Here is a 17,907-nt window from a genome sequence, read left to right on the forward strand (position 1 = left end):
CGCCAAGGTCCCTGCCTTGGGCCGCCGCCCAGCTCGCACTGCACCCGACCCCTTTGGCCCCTCCCACAGGTGGTGAGCCCATGGGAAGGGGGGCCCACATTTCCTTTTCGGGCTTTGCCCGGCCGGGCCCCATGGGCGAAGGCCCGGCCACCAGACGCTCGCCTTCGAGCCCCGCCTCCAGGCCTGGCTCCAGAGGGGGGCCCCGGTGACCCGCGTCCGGGCGAGGGAAATCTGTTTCCATATATATTCTTCATCATAAGGGGCTTTTTGAGCCGTGCTTTGTCTGGCCCCTCACCTAGGACCCGTTTGCCATGGGTGACCCTACCAGGAGCATGAAGCCCCAGACAACATGGCTCCTAGGATCATAGGGGCACGCAAACCCCTCCACCACGATAAGGTGACGACTCATGGAGGGGATTATTAAAAAATAAAAAAATAAAAGAATAAATTTCATTTTCTTTAAAATCTGCAGTTCGTATGTTGGTCGCTAGAGGCGTTGTGTTTTAGCCAGTTCAATTGCTTTACCCGCTTTTTCTCTTGGAACGGGCACCCTCATCAGCAAAAAAGACAAAAGTGGACACAGACTGTCAAATTTTTCAAGAAAAAATCGACTTCTCCCTACATGTTCACGGAGGTGAATGGGAAACCCGTGTGCCTGGTGTTTATGCAGCAAGTTTCAGTGCTTAAGGAGTGTGATATTTGGCGCCACTATGAAACTCAGCATGGTGAAAAATACAAAAGCTTGCAACACCTGGATACATCTATTTGTGAACCATTCCATTGTAGATTTGGCTTTATGTTTTGGATCATTGTCCTGTTGGAAGATAAATCTCCGTCCCAGTCTCAAGTCTTTTGCAGACTCCAACTGGTTTTCTTCCAGAATGGTCCTGTATTTGGCTCCATCCATCTTCCCATCAATTTTAGCCATCTTCCCTGTCCCTGCTGAAGAAAAGCAGGCCCAAGCCATGATGCTGCCACCACCGTAGTTGACAGTGGGGATGGTGTGTTCAGGGTGATGAGCTGTGTTGCTTTTACGCCAAACATATCGGTTTGCATTGTGGCCAAAAAGTTCGATTTTGGTTTCATCTGACCAGAGCACCTTCTTCCACATGTTTGGTGTGTCTCCCAGGTGGCTTGTGGCAAACTTTAAGTGGGACTTTTTATGGATATTTTTGAAAAATGGCTTTCTTCTTGCCACTCTTCCATAAAGATTATTGTCCTATGGACAGACTCTCCCACCTCAGCTGTAGTTATCTGCAGTTCATCCAGAGTGATCATGGGCCTCTTGGCTGCATCTCTGATCAGTCTTCTCCTTGTTTGAGATGAAAGTTTGGAGGGACGGCCGGGTCTTGGTAGATTTGCAGTGGTCTGATACTCCTTCCATTTCAATATAATTGCTTGCACAGCGCTCCTTGAGATGTTTAAAGCTTGGGAAATCTTTTTGTATCCAAATCCGGCTTTAAACTTCTCCACAGTCATTTAGGACAACATTGGATCATTCAAAGATCCTCACTGAACTTCTGGAGTGAGTTTGCTGCACTGAAAGTAAAGGGGCCGAATAATATTGCATGCCCCACTTTTCAGTTTTTTATTTGTTAAAAAGTTTAAATTATCCAATAAATTTCGTTCCACTTCACGATTGTGTCCCACTTGTTGATTTTTGACAAAAAATTAAAATTCTATATCTTTGTTTGAAGCCTGAAATGTGGCGAAATGTTGAAAGGTTCAAGGGGGCCGAATACTTTCGCAAGGCACTGTAAATGAAATGTTGGTTTGTCTGAGGAAACGGCAATCTGTTTTCACCCGGAGCCGAGATGTCAGTGATTCTGCGGTGAAAGCCAGCTACGTAATTGCTAGCCAAGTAGCAATAGCGTCAAAGCTGTACTCTGAGGGGAAATTGGACAATTTATGGAGAAAAAGGGAAAACCTGTTCAGGAATTACAGTGCCCACTTTGGCTGCAGGACCTTGCATTTATGGTCGGTATTACAGAGCACTTGAATGATCTGAACAGAATGTTGCAGGGAGGCAAAAACATTGTAACACAGTATTATGACAGCATACGTGCATTCAAGATAAAGCTCACGTTATGGGAGTCGCAGATAACAGGCGGAGACCCTGCTCATTTTTCCTGTCTCAGAGATGTGTGCGCAGAAAGCTTTAATCCTGACGTGATGCAGTCCAAAGACAAGATTTCAGGGTTGCTGAGGAAGTTTGACAAACGATTTCAGGTCTTTAGCGAACTCAAGACAGAATTCACAGATTTTCGCTCACCATTCACAGTCAGAGCTTCTGATGCTTCTTGAAATCATTGATTTGCAGTGTGATGTAGAATTAAAGGACACATTTTCCTCTGTGGGCTTGGACAGATTTTACAAGTATCTCCTACCACGCTATCCTAAATTGACAGCACTGGCTGCAAAAATGTTGTCCGTGTTTGGGACTACCTACCTTTGTGATCAAATTTTCTCACTAATGAACATTAAAAAAAAACAAGCTACGCTCAAAGCTCACACATAAGCACTTAAATGAGATTCTGAAACTGTCTGCTGCTCAGGATATGATGCCTGATATCGAAGCACTTGTGCAGGCTAAAAGATGCCAAGTTTCAGGGGCAAGTACTGAGCAAGACTAATTACTATGGAATGCTGCTTTGAACGTTGCACTATAAAATAAACGTGTGAATATTTTCACTAGTAATTGCTGTGAAAGTCAGGAACAGATTTACAAGAGAAGAGTATTGTTAAGTAAATTATGTCTTATGCATGCCAATTATGTTGTCTTTGTGCGTTTTTTTTTTTTTCATTTTAGCTATTAACAAGGAAGGGGCCAAATCTACTTACCATATTTTCCGCACTATAAGGCACACCTAAAAACCTCAAATTTTCTCAAAAGCCGACATTGCGCCTCATAATTACCGTTTTTTTCCGTGCATAATGCGCCCCCGTGCATAATACCCACCCTAAAAATGGCATGTCGATGCTGGAAAAAAGCCTGTACCCGTGTATAATACGCACCCAAATTTTGATTCTTACTTACCGTTTTTTTCCATGTATAGTGCGCCCCCATGTATAGTACGCACCCCTAAAAATGGCATGCTGATGCTGGAAAAAAGCTTGTACCCATGTATAATACGCACCCAATTTTTATGAATTTTTTAAAAAAATAATTTTAATTTTTTTTTTTTTTTTTTAAGTCCCAATGATTGTCACACACGCAGGGAGGCAATGGGTCCCATTTTTATAGTCTTTGGTATGGTCTTAACTAGGCTGGATGTAATTTCTTTTGTTGGCGTTGATTTCTCCGACTGCCCGTAAACGCACCACCGCGCTCGTGCGCGCACGGGACAGCAAACGAGCAGGTGATCGAGCAAGCCTTGTCTGATACGAGAGCATTGCGGTCGCATGGAGCGTGTTTGAAGTGAACAGCAGAGACGAAAGGAACAAGGCAAAGTGTTGTGAAATAAAATATTACCTGTAATACGGATTTAGGTAGAGAACTGCATTATATTATTATCAGCATTATAGGAGCCGTCATTTCAACTCCATGACTGCAACTGCGCTATCTGAAATACTGTCGCCGGCAACCACTAATTTTCTCACATACGCCGGCTCTATTGATAATCTTACAAATGAATTCAATGCGACATTGTTAAATGCCATTGATTCTGTGGCGCCGTTACGTCTGAAAACTCGCCGTAGAGTGCCTACTCCGTGGTTCACAGATGAAACGCGTACGCTTAAGCAATTATGTAGAAAGCATGAGCGCAGATGGCGTCTAACCAAACTTGAGGTTTTCCATCAGGCATGGCAGGATAGCCTCCTGAAATATAAAGATGCGCTTATCTTAGCAAAAACTCGATATTTTTCGCAAGTTATTAATCTCAATAAAAACAATCCGAAACACCTATTTGATACAGTGGCAAAGCTGACTCTGCGCCAGCCGACCACCGATAGTTCCTTCCACTCAGCTGACGAGTTCATGAAATTCTTTGCTCAAAAGATTGAATCCATTAGGGATGAGATCAAGAATAGCATTCCAATCGCTCGGTCGAGCACGCCGTTTACCAACGCTGATGATCATGCAACAACCCTCTCAACTTTTAAAAACGTGTCTCTTGAAAGGCTTACACAAATTGTTAGTGCGGCTAAACAAACAACATGTTTACTCGACCCTCTTCCAGCCAAACTACTTAAAGAATTATTTCAAATTTTAGGACCGTCCGTCTTAAATATAATCAATCTGTCTGTCTCCTCTGGGATAGTGCCAACAGCCTTTAAAACCGCTATCATTAAACCGTTACTTAAGCGACCAAATCTTGACCCGGACTGTCTCAGTAATTATAGGCCAGTTTCAAACCTCCCATTCATAGCAAAACTTCTTGAAAAAGTAGTAGCGCAGCAGCTTATTGATTACATGGTCGCCAATAATCGATACGACACTTTTCAGTCTGGTTTTAGAGCTAATCATTCCACTGAGACAGCACTTGCTAAAGTGACTAATGATCTCCTCGTAGCTATGGATTCAAACATTTCGTCTGTACTGTTACTACTCGATCTTAGTGCTGCCTTCGACACTGTAGACTTCGATATTTTATTAGGGCGTCTTAAAAGTTGTGTTGGCATTTCAGGGTCAGCACTAGGCTGGTTCCATTCCTATCTATCAAACAGGACGCACCGAGTGGTCCATGGCAATGCATCCTCGGAGCTCTATAATGTTACATGTGGTGTCCCACAGGGATCGGTTCTCGGACCAATTCTTTTTAATATTTATATGATTCCGCTTGGGGACATAATACGTAAATATAATATTAGTTTTCAATGCTATGCGGATGACACCCAATTATATATGCCGTTATCGATGACAGATCCGCGGGATTGTTGTAATCTTGAGAAGTGCCTTGCGGAGATCAAGCAATGGATGTCTCTCAACTTCCTTCGTCTTAACCCAGATAAAACTGAGATGTTGATAATTGGTCCAACTCGTTATCAACACTTATTCAAGGAAACCGCTATAACTATAGATAACCGTACTATCACTCAAAGCGATACTGTAACTAATCTCGGGGTAATATTTGACCAAACTCTCTCCTTTCAAAAGCACATTAAGAATATAACCAGAATTGCGTTTTTTCACCTTCGTAATATTGCAAAGATTCGTCCGATCCTCTCGACCGGTGATGCGGAAACTATTATACATGCGTTCGTCACGTCGCGCCTGGACTACTGTAATGTACTATTTTCGGGTCTTCCTAAGTCCCGCATCAAAAGTCTACAGTTAGTACAAAATGCCGCTGCAAGGCTGCTCTCTCGGACAAGAAAATTTGATCACATTACCCCAATACTAGCCAACTTACATTGGCTCCCGGTCCATTTAAGATGTGACTTCAAGGTTCTTCTATTAACCTATAAATCGCTGCATGGCTTAGCGCCTGCATATCTCGTCGACCTAGTTGTTCCTTATGTTCCGTCTCGTAACCTTCGTTCGCAAAACGCTACCCTTTTAGCGACACCGAGGGCTAAGAAAATGTCTGCAGGCTCTAGAGCATTTTCTATTCGGGCTCCAGAGCTTTGGAATGCCCTACCAATGGATATTAGGACTGCTACCTCAGTAGAAACATTTAAGACACGTTTAAAGACACATTTCTATGACATGGCCTTTAACTAACTTGTAGTGGCCGATTCGGCTGGAGTTTGTTTTCTCTCCCTCTCCACCCCCTCCCTCCCCCCTCCCCGGCCGGGGAGGTGGTTAGGTGGCACCCATGCTGACAGCGGCTATCTGGATTCTCGTGGGCCAATTCAGGAAAGGGGAACTGCAGCTCAACCTCCTCGAAGAGCACTGCCAGGACAATTGAGGGCTCCTTCGGCAGCCCTCTGCTGTGACATGGACATCCACTTTTTATTTAATTGATTTTCATGTTGTATCATTTGTGCCCTCTCTGCATCCATTTCAACCTGGTGATCCTGAAAGGGGGATCCTTCCATCTGTGGTCCCTTCTCAAGGTTTCTCATTTTCCCCTGCTAGGGTTTTTTAAGTTTTACCTTGCCCTTTTGGGAGCTTAAGATCAGGGGATGCTTTGAGAATAATTGTCAATTTCTGTCTATGTGAAGCCCTTTGAGACTGCTTGTGATTTGGGGCTATACAAATAAACTTGACTTGACTAACTGAACTCTCACTCTTTATATAGCTGACGTGTCTTGCGCATCCGTTCTGCGCATCTGTAATGGCGGCCTCCGTATGATATCCGGTTTGCGTGTGTGCGCGTGTGTGCGAGAGCGAGAGAGAGCGAGAGCGCGAGAGACAACGCTCAACCGTAGCACGCCGCCGACCGCCCAACTGCACCGCGCTGGTAGCATTATTGTGACAGAGCCGTCGCTGAAATTTAGAAGATATTTTTAAAGTCCTGATGTACTTTCTAAAATTTAAGTGGACCTCAGTGCGCACTGCGCAGGGAGTTTAATTTGGTGCGGTCGCGCAACCGCAGCGCGCCGGGCGCTCACTGTCGCATTGCTTAAAGAGCGCCTTTGTGTTTTAGGATGAACAGCAGAGACCAAAGGAACAAGGCAAAGTGTTGTGAAATAAAATTTTACCTGTAATACGCATTTTGTTATTTGCTGATTGAAACTGCTAATTAAACTGTGAATTGAAACTAATAGGAAGAAAACAACTCTCGCTCTTAATATAGCTGACGTGTCTTGCGCATCCGTTCTGCGCATCTGTAATGGCGGCCTCCGTATGACGTCCGGTCCGCGATGGAGATTAAAAACAAACAATATTTGACAATAACACACCCTCAAGGATTGCACCATCGCATCAAACGATGTGTCGTCAATTATGTATTTTACTGACTAAGTGTGTTGGCCAGGATGGCTGAATGCGATGCGCGATTGACAACAAACAAGAAGAAAGGTGAGTTTTATTTCGGGGGAGATTTGTCATGTCTCGTCCCCAGTTTTGCTATGTGTCTAGGTTGCCATAGTTTCTGTTCGCGTCGCCCCTCTCTTCCTGTGTCACCTCAATCGATGTAACGTGTTTTGTATTTAAGTCCTGTCTGCCCCTCGCTCACCGTTGGATCATTGCATGTGTTACTGTCATTCTGTTCCTGTCTTTGGTAATGTCACCCTGTCTTTTTGTTCCACGACTTTGTCGGTCAGTCCTGTTGTTGGTTTTGTTGTACCATGACTTTCTTTAAAAAAAAAAAAAATAAATAAATAAAAATTTTAAAAAAAAAAATTTTAAATTTTTTTTCTTTGTACCCATGTATAATACGCACCCCAGATTTTAGGACAATAAATTAGGTAAATTTTGCGCACTATACACGGAAAAAAACGGTAAGTCCGTAAACGTAAAATTATTTCAGAAAAAAGATCATCTTTGCGAACAACCAGATGTTATTATGCCGGTCAGTATCACTGCGCATGCGCCTGCAAACTCGATAGCGAAGAAATGTTTCGGATTTGTGTAGGGTACATTGTGACAGACAACGAGCAGGTGATCGAGCAAGAGTCTGATACGAGAGCATTGTGTTCGTATGGAGCTTATTTGAAGTGAACAGCAGTGAAGAAAGCAACAAGGCAAAGTGTTGTGAAATAAAATATTACCTGTAATACGCATTTTGTTATTTGCTGATTGAAACTGCTAATTAAACTGTGAATTGAAACTAATAGGTAGAGAACTGAACTCTCGTTCTTTATATAACTGACGTGTTCTGCGCATACTGTAATGGCGGCCTCCATATGATATCCGGTCCGCGATGGAGATTAGAAAACAAACAATATTTGACAATAACACACCATCAAGGATTGCACCATCGCATCAAACGATGCGTCGTCAATTATGAATTTTACTGACTAAGTGTGTTGGGCAGGATGGCTGAATGTGATGCGCGATTGACAACAAACAAGAAGAAAGGTTTTATCTTGAGGGAGATTTTCTTCAAAAATTGTTGTACCCATGCATAATGCGCACCCCAGATTTTAGGACAATAAATGAATTCAAATTTGTGCATTATGCACGGAAAAACACGGTAGGTGCGCCTTATATATGTGCCAATATTGAGCCACTACAGCAGGCGTGTCCCAAGTCCGGCCCGCGGGCCAAATGTATATATCTTATATATGGACTATTATAAGTATATATAATATATAAGGTTGTAAGGTCATTATAAGTTTTAAAATGGGCCATTCATTGAAGGTGCGATGTGTTTTTGTCAATTTATGTGTTCAGAATTGCTTCCTAGATGTAGAAAATGGATTTTAAATTCATTGATTTCTACATTTAGATCAGGGGTGTTCAAACTTTTTGCAGGGTTGGCCAGATTTGATAAAGTGAAGGGGCCCGGGGGCCAATAGTTTTTTTGGACATTTTTTAACTACAAAAATGTCATGCAAATACACACTGTTATCATTGTCACAATTGTCTTTATTTTTCAAATGACAAAATAACCAAATATGAGTCACTCAGGCAGATGTGAACAACTCTAAAAACACAAATTCTGCCTTTCATTCATATCTGAAGAGTCAGATAACATTGAACAAACTGTATGGAATACCTTAAATTTACACGAGTTTAAAATTACTTTTGCCTCATGAACATTTTAAACGGGAGTTATAAGTAATGCAAAGTTGTCTGTTGTTATTAAAACTTAAAACTAGTGAATTTTGCTCTTGTCATTTACATTACCTTTCAGAAAATAATAGTTTGTGTCAGGTCTACAGGTCCACAACATCAACAGTCTTAACATGGCCGCTTTGTAGCTTGCTTTAGTAATATTTATTTTTGACTCACAGTCCCGTGTGAAGAATCGCTGTTGTGATGCCAGTTCAGCTTGGAGCTGCTTCACTTTATCAGCGCGGTCACTCCCTGTTAGCTGGTCGTTTGTGTTCGCATGTTTAGGCTGATAGTGTCTCTTTAAGTTGAAATACTTAAACAAGGCAACCATCTCTTTACAAACTAACCTTTAGGACAATGTAGTATTGCTCCAAATGTTCGTTTAATTTCCTTTAGAGGTCCGTTTGCGCGTGTTAGCACGGTCGCAAATTAGCATCTTTCCGCTAACTCGTTAGCCTGCCCAGTACTTCTTCTTTGCTGCGGGCCAATAAAAACTGCGGCCCGCGGGCCGTAGTTTGGACACCACTGATTTAGATGTTTGATGTATTTTAACATGCAGGCTGCCCTGCAATGTTTTTAAGTTCCACAAAACTGTTGTATCAAATAAGAGAATTTATTTTTCACAAAACAGAAAATTTGTAGAAAATTGTCAAGATAAACAATTACCACATTTTTAGGATGAAACTTTAACGTAAAAGATCCTGCCTATTTTTGTCTTTGTTATTTATTTTGCTCATTTTATGTCTTTTTTTCCATTAGGTGTGTTTGGCAAAGGTAAACAGCTGCAATGTTTTAGATGTGGTACTGACTCAAGACCTCAGTCTCGGGGAAGGCCATGCAGTTCAATACGGAGACTCCTTGGAGGTGGCCTACAGAGGCTGGCTCTTGCAAAACCATACTATTGGACAGGTAATGTATTAAAGTCAAACAGGAATTTCTCTTCATTACTGGTGGGGTTGCATGAGCAAATATAAGCAAATATTCAAGTTTAACTTTTTTTTTCCAGATGTTCGACTCCAATCAAAATAAAGACAAGTTGTTACGGCTGAAGATTGGAGCAGGAAAAGTAATTCAAGTAAGATGAAATGTTTTATCTAGGATTTGCATCTGTAATTGACTAAAAGTCTATTTTAGAGGTGATAGATTTGAATTTGTTTGTTTTAGCAATGCCATAATGATCATACAGGGTCCAACATTATAGTGGCCCGATGGCCCGAGGCCACCATGTGACTGTTGAGCCACCCAAAATATGCTGATGCTGGCTCAACCGGGCTACCAGTACAAATAAATGCAATGAAATATATATATTAGAGATGCACCGATCCGACTTTTTCAGTTCCGATACCGATACCGATGCCGTGGCTTTGCGTATCGGTCGATACCCGATACCGATCCGATATTATGGTTGACTTAACAAGCTACATAACTCTACATGTGGAACAGAAAAGACCAAAGGCAATGGCATCAGGCAGACTACACAGTTCTTTGCTCTAAATTAGGGGTGTCCAAACTAACGGTCCAGTTTTTATTGGCCCGCAGCAAATTCTGAAAACATAATTGAATATGGCCCGCACAAGAAGCTTGAGCTCAGCTTCTCAGTTTCCACACTAGATGGAGCCCGCCACACAAAGCGTTTGACGTCCCATTAACACCCCCCCGGAAGAGAAGCGAACACGCAGCGTTTGACATCCGATTAGGTTTTTACCTTTAGTAGATACTAAAGCATGGATATTAAAAAAAGCTTTTTGAAAACAAATGAGTGATGTGAGTCACCCCGCTCACTCTTTGTTCGATTTCTGCCGTCTGGGAAGAGGTACAGGAGCCTGCGCTCCTGCACCACCAGACTCACCAACAGCTTCATTCTCCAGGCTGTTAGGATCCTGAACTCTCTCCCCCCTTCTGCGTAGCGTCCTGTACTTTTGCGCTATATTCTGACTGTCTGCTGGATGCACACTTGATCCATTTTTGCTCCTCTTATTTATTGTGTTATTTGTTTATTTATTATTTATTCATCACTCTTATTTATTCATTGTTTGTGCCTTCTTGTTTTTATTGTTTTTGTGTTGTTTACCTGTATGTATATTGTGTACTACCATTTTTTCCATGTATAATGCGCCCCCATGTATAATACGCACCCTAAAAATGGCATGTCAATGCTGGAAAAAGCCTGTACCCATGTATAATACGCACCCCAATTTTTATTTTTATTTTTTTTTCAAGTCCCAATGATCGTCACACACGCATCTGGGTGTGGTGAAATTTGTCCTCTGCATTTGACCCATCCCCGTGTGATTTTGATCCATCCCCTGGGGGAGAGGGGAGCAGTGAGCAGCAGCGGCGCCGCGCTCAGGAATCATTTGGTGATCTAACCCCCCAATTCCAACCCTTAATGCTGAGTGCCAAGCAGGGAGGCAATGGGTCCCATTTTTATAGTCTTTGGTATGGTCTTAACTAGGCTGGATGTATTTTTTTTGTTGGCGTTGATTTCTCCGACTGCCCGTAAAGGCACCACCGCGATCAGTTAGGTTCAAATGAAAAGTGCGGACATGTGAAAAAGGCGGCTCTCTATGGGAGAGAAATTGAAGAGGAATAAAAACACCCTTGGAAACCAAAACTTGCCCCTCATTGTGACTCGGAGCCGCAACAAATGTTTCGGATTTGTGTAGGGTACATTGTGACACTAAACGAGCAGGTGATCAAGCAAGCGTCTGATACGAGAGCATTGCGGTCGTATGGAGCGTGTTTGAAGTGAACAGCAGAGACGAAAGGAACAAGGCAAAGTGTTGTGAAATAAAATATTACCTGTAATACGCATTTTGTTATTTGCTGATTGAAACTGCTAATTAAACCGTGAATTGAAACTAATAGGAAGAAAACAACTCTCGCTCTTTATATAGCTGACGTGTCTTGCGCATCCGTTCTGCGCATCGGATCCATAGTGCGCATGCGCAGTCATACTGCCTCCGTATGACGTCCGGTCCGCGATGGAGATTAAAAAACAAACAATATTTGACAATAACACACCATCAAGGATTGCACCATCGCATCAAACGATGTGTCGTCAATTATGAATTTTACTGACTAAGTGTGTTGGGCAGGATTGCTGAATGCGATGCGCGATTGACAACAAACAAGAAGAAAGGTGATTTCTAGTTTTATTTCGAGGGAGATTTGTCATGTCTCGTCCCCAGTTTTGCTATGTGTCTAGGTTGCCATAGTTTCTGTTCGCGTCGCCCCTCCCTTCCTGTGTCACCTCAATCAATATAACGTGTTTTGTATTTAAGTCCTGTCTGCCCCTCGCTCACCGTCGGATCATTGCATGTGTTACTGTCATGATGCAGGGCTCGAAACTAACGATTGCCCGATTGCCCGGGGCAAGTAGCGATGGCAGACAGGCAAGTAGAATTTTTCCTCACTTGCCCGAACTTGCCCTGCCATAATACCATGTTTTCAAGCTGTAAAAAGACGATTTTGTGCATAATTTCTCGCAACTTCTGCCGCTTCTGGTCCGACATTTTGTTTTCTAGGGAGCGGTTAGTTTCTCGTGTAAGTCTGCAATACATTGATAACGGCAAAGCGCTTCGTAATTAAATGCATGCTCCCTCACCCGTCCCTGGCTCTTCTGCGCCTGCGCACCAGCAGAGCTTGTTTCCGGTTGAATTTTGATACTACAGTAGACTAGTGTGGTTTAATTGCATCAAAAGTTCTACACTGTATTAAAACAGGCTGCAGGCACAATATGATGGAATAAAAACATATGAAGGCAAAATTTATAGTGTTGTCTTTTTTATTGCAAAAATGTGTCGGGCAAGTAAAAATCCACTCCAAAAAAATTCGGGCAATTAAAATTTTGTTTCGGGCAAGTAAAATTTTCTCCAACTTGCCCGAGGGCAACTTGGGCAAAAAATAAGCTTCGAGCCCTGTGATGTCTGTTTGGTTTCTGTTCCTGTCTTTGGTAATGTCACCCTGTCTTTTTGTTCCACGTCTTTGTCGGTCAGTCCTGTTGTTGGTTTTGTTGTACCATGATTTTCTTAAAAAAAAAAAAAAAAACTAAAAGAAAATTGTACCCATGTATAATGCGCACCCCAGATTTTAGGACAATAAATACATTAAATTTTGCGCATTATACACGGAAAAAAACCGTATGTTGAATGAAATTAAATAAAAATTTTGAATTTTGCATCGATTTTGGCTGATTTATTGCATTTTTAAAAACTGCGTACTTTATGAAACACCCTATATATAATTTTTAAATTCCCCTCTCACCCTCCGCGGGTGGTTTTTCCACTCCAAGCTCGGGTCCTCTACCAGAGGCCTGGGAGCTTGAGGGTTCTGCGCAGTATTTTGGCTGTTCCTAGCACTGCACTCTTCTGGACTGAGATGTCTGATGTTGTTCCTGGAATCTGCTGTAGCCACTCCTCCAGTTTGGGGGTCACTGCCCCAAGTGCCCCAATGACCACGGGCACCACCGAGGCCTTCACTTTCCAGGCCTTCTCAAGCTCTTCTTTGAGGCCCTGGTATTTCTCTAGCTTCTCAAGTTCTTTTTTCCTGATGTTGCCATCGCTTGGTATTGCTACATCCACTACAACGGCCTTCTTCTGCTGTTTGTCCACCACCACAATGTCCGGTTGGTTCCCCATCACCATCTTGTCAGTCTGGATCTGGAAGTCCCACAGGATCTTGGCTCGCCCGTTCTCTGCCACCTTAGGGGGTGCTTCCCACTTTGACCTTGGGGCTTCCAGTCCATACTCTGCATAGATGTTCCTGTACACTATGCCAGCCACTTGGTTATGGCGTTCCATGTATGCTTTCCCTGCTAGCATCTTACACCCTGCTGTTATGTGCTGGACTGTCTCAGGGGCCTCTTTGCACAGCCTACACCTTGGGTCTTGTCTGGTGTGGTAGATCTTGGCCTCTATTGCTCTGGTGTTCAGAGCCTGTTCCTGTGCAGCCATGATGAGTGCCTCTGTGCTGTCCTTCAGTCCAGCTTTTTCCAGCCATTGGTAGGATTTCTTGATGTCAGCCACTTCACTTATCTGCCGATGGTACATCCCATGTAGGGGTTTGTCCTCCCATGATGGTGTCTCTAGCCACTCTTCCTCTGTTTGCCATTGTCTGAGACATTCACTGAGCACGTCATCCGTTCGGGCCTTTTCCTTGATGTACTCATGGATCTTGGCTGTTTCATCCCGAACAGTGGCTCTCACACTCAGTAGTCCTCGGCCTCCTTCTTTACGGCTAGTGTACAGTCTCAGGGTGCTGGACTTAGGTTGGAACCCTCCGTGCATGGTTAGGCGCTTCCGTGTCTTGACATCTGTGGTCTGCGTCTCTTCCTTTGGCCAGCTTATTATTCCTGCAGGGTATCTGATGACTGGCAGGGCGTAGCTGTTTATTGCCCGGATCTTGTTCTTGCCATTTAGCTGACTTCTGAGGACTTGCCTTACTCGTTGTAGGTATTTGGCTGTGGCTCCTCTCCTTGTGGCTTCATCGAGGTTGCCATTTGCTTGTTGGATACCAAGGTACTTGTAGCTGTCCTCAATGTCTGTTATTGTTCCTTCTGGGAGTGAGACCCCTTCTGTATGGACTAGCTTCCCTCTCTTTGTCACCATGCGACCGCACTTCTCTAGTCCGAATGACATTCCAATGTCTGTGCTGTAGATCCTGGTTGTGTGGATCAGTGAATCGATGTCTCGTTCGCTCTTGGCATACAACTTTATGTCATCCATGTATAGGAGGTGACTGATGGTGGCCCCATTTTTGAGTCGGTATCCGTAGCCAGTCTTGTTGATTATTTGGCTGAGGGGGTTCAGACCTATGCAGAACAGCAGTGGGGACAGAGCATCTCCTTGGTATATGCCACATTTGATGGAGACTTGTGCAATTGGCTTGTAATTGGCCTCAAGGGTTGTGTATATATATATATATATATATATATTATATATATATTATATATATATATATAATATATATATAGGGTGTTTCATAAAGTATATATAACCCATTTTGACATCATTATATATATTGTTGTGGTTGTGGCTCCGGGTGCTTTCTTTTCATTGGGGGGCGGTCCCAAATGGCTCTTTGAGTAAAAAAAGGTTGCGACCCCTGATGTAATCTGATGTCAGTGGTGCACGTAGTTCCGGAGTCAACAGCTGTGTTTTCTTTTTTTTTTTAGTGACGCAGAAGACGAAGATCCCGATGAATTTAATGATTTGGAGTGACACGGATGGTTTGATAGAATTGTTGTTGATATTACATTTATTTGATATATCTAGTCTGACGTCCGTGGCGCACGTAGTTCTGGAGTCAACAGCTGTGGTTTTTTTTTTTTTTTCTTTTTTTAAGTGACGCAGAAGACGAAGATTCGAATGGATTTAATGATTTGGAGTGACACGGATGGTTCGATAAAATTGTTGGTTATATTATTGTTATTTGATATATAGTTTATATATCGTTATATGGGCCTGAAATAATTTGAACTGCAACTGACAACGACGAGTCCGACGTCAGCGGCGCGCCGCACACGGCGTTGTTTACAGAAAGGACGAAGAATTCGATCGATGCATTTAATCATTTGGAGTGACACAGATGATTTGATAAACGTGTTATTTATGTAATAGTTATTTGAATAACTGTGAATGTTACATCAGACCCATTCTCAGCTCCTCGTTTGTGTTTGTCACGTTAGCATACCGTATCGTATAGCCTGTTGTTGCTTGTTTATGTCTGTTCTTGGTGTTGGATTTTATCAAATAAATTTCCCCCAAAAGTGCCATTTATAATCCGGTGCGATTTATATGTTTTTTTCCCTTTATTGTGCATTTTATGGCTGGTGCAATTTATACTCCGGTGCGATTTACAGTCCGAAAAATACGGTACGTCTTTTCCTTTTTTATCATGCATTTTATGGCTGGTGCGACTTGTACCCTGGAGCGACTTATAGTCCAGAGAATTCGGTAGTTTTGCCTACTCTCAGTACATTTGTAAGAAGGTGGGGGCCGTTGGTCTTATCAGCTCAGTGGCCTAGTGGTAGAATGTCCGCCCTGAGACTGGAAGGTTGTGGGTTCACACCCTGGCCGGGTCATACCAAAGACTATAAAAATGGGACCCATTGCCTCCCTGCTTGGCACTCAGCACTAAGGGTTGGAATTGGGGGGTTAGATCACCAAATGATTCCCCAGCGAGGCACTGCTGCTGCTCACTGCTGCCCTCTCCCCCAGGGGATGGATCAAAATCACACGGGGATGGGTTAAATTCAGAGGACAAATTTCACCACGCCCAGATGTGTGTGTGACGATCCTTGGGACTTTAACTCAACTTTAACTTTAACTTATCTTCTGGACACCGTTGATTCCTGCAAACGCCCCTCGAACCACCTCTTGCAACATTAGTGAATACAATAACCCCATTTTGTTAGTCCCTGGACGCTTCATGCTTTCTCCTCTTCTGATTATGAACTCAATGTTGATGCCTAATAAGGTTCGCTTCCAAAATGATCAGCGCTACAGTTGCTTGCTGCCCATTTTGCACTCTTTTCTCATTCAGATTGTCCTAGTATGTCTAACAATGTTTAAGAATCTCTCATGCAAGAAATTGAACAGTTTCACTAGTGTTTAAAAATTATTCATAACGAAAGTGCAGAACTCATATTCATGTGCCTAAATCTAAATACACCTGAATCTCGATTTTAGATGCTTCGATTCCACGCGACTTTCTGTCTAACACGGCTTGGTCATGGACCCCCATTTTCAAGTACCGTTGTTTTCGGACTATAAGTCGTTCGAAGTACAAGTCGCATCAGCCATAAAATGCCCAAAAAAGTGAAAAAAAAAACATATACAAGTCGCTCCGGAGTATAAGTTGCATTTTGGGGGGCAATTTACTCAAAATCCAACACCAAGAACAGTCATGAACGAGCAACAACTGGCTAAACGATAGGTATGCTAACGTGACATAAACACAAACAAAGAGCGGAGAACGGCCCTGACGTAACATTCAGAGTTATTTAAAAAAAAAAAACTATTACAGAAATAACACGTTTATAAAACCATCTGTCTCACTCTAATTCATTAAATCCATCGACCGTCCTTTGTCAACAATGTGTGCGCGCCGCTGACGGCGCTTGCACTTCAAAATATTCCACAGGCCCATATAACGATATATAAATTAGGAATCAAATAACTATTATATAAGCAATAATATTATCAAACCATCTGTGCACTCTAAATCATTAAATCCATCGATCAAATTCCTCATCCTTTGTCAACAACGCGCGTGAGCCCTGACGTCAGCCTCGTCGTTATTCCACAGATCTAGTATATAACTATATTGTAGCCTTAACAAAGTACAAGGAAAGACGTGGGTTTTGTAAACGGCTCTTTATTTAACAAAACAAACTTCCAGGCGTGTGGCGCGTGGACTTCCAGCCATCGAGGTGGAAGAGAGATCCATAGAATAGGACCGGGCGTGCGTAAAAGCCATGACCAAGCCCCATCCCGTCCCCCGGACAGCCACCCGGCCGAGCGCCGGCCCTCGACTTCCATCCACGGAGGTGAAAGAGAGTTCCTTAGAGTAGGACCGGGCGTGGGTAAAAGCCATAATAGTTTTTCAAACCTTCTGTGTCACTCCAAATCCTTAAATCCTTCAAACTCTTCGTCCGCCGTGTCACTTAGAAACAAAGCCGCTAATGATGGCGGTAGTACGTGAGACCCTTCGTCATCTTTGTCATCCCGTGATCAATTTTTGTCCTTTATGTAAATGTAGCACCCCTTTAAACCACTGTGTAGAACTTACCAGAGAATGGTGGGTGCTTGGGTCCGGTTTGCCTACTAATGAATATTATGACTATTACTGTAACAGAAATAGTTAAATAAACTATTAGTCTGGTAATCTACTATTTCACCGGGCTACACCAACAACCGCCGCGCCACACCGCGTTGCGCTGCTGACGTCAATTGAAATTCAAATTACAGTAATCGCTTGCTACATCGCAGTTTGTTTATCGCGGTTTCACTTTTTTTTTTTGGGGGGGGGGAATAAAAAAAACCAAAAACATAAGTTGCTCCTTATTATAAGTCGCCCCCACCCAAACTATGAAAAAAACTACGACTTATAGTCCGAAAATTACGGTAGTATTTTAAATGGATGACATAAGGACCGTACTAAGTTAAATGACGAGCGCAAATGATTTGATGAGTTTCCGTGATCAATTTGAAGGCGTTTGATAATAAGAAGTCGGTCCGCTTGGTCTTTATGACTTCTTTATTACAGTGTTACGGATCGGTAGGATTGTATTTAAT

General features: G+C 42.8%; 1 protein-coding gene across 6 annotated transcripts in view; it reads left to right on the forward strand.

Annotated features, from left to right (window-relative positions):
* Positions 1-17,907, forward strand: part of fkbp15b (FKBP prolyl isomerase family member 15b) — a 114,954-nt gene that overhangs the window by 14,638 nt on the left and 82,409 nt on the right. For all 6 annotated transcript variants that reach the window (XM_061278170.1, XM_061278168.1, XM_061278169.1 and 3 more), the window contains exons 7-8: positions 9,368-9,517; positions 9,615-9,683. In XM_061278170.1, coding sequence (XP_061134154.1) covers positions 9,368-9,517; positions 9,615-9,683 — 219 coding nt within the window. The remainder of the gene's footprint in view (positions 1-9,367; positions 9,518-9,614; positions 9,684-17,907) is intronic.

Source organism: Syngnathus typhle, linkage group LG5 (assembly GCF_033458585.1).
Source record: "Syngnathus typhle isolate RoL2023-S1 ecotype Sweden linkage group LG5, RoL_Styp_1.0, whole genome shotgun sequence".
NCBI lineage: Eukaryota > Metazoa > Chordata > Actinopteri > Syngnathiformes > Syngnathidae > Syngnathus > Syngnathus typhle.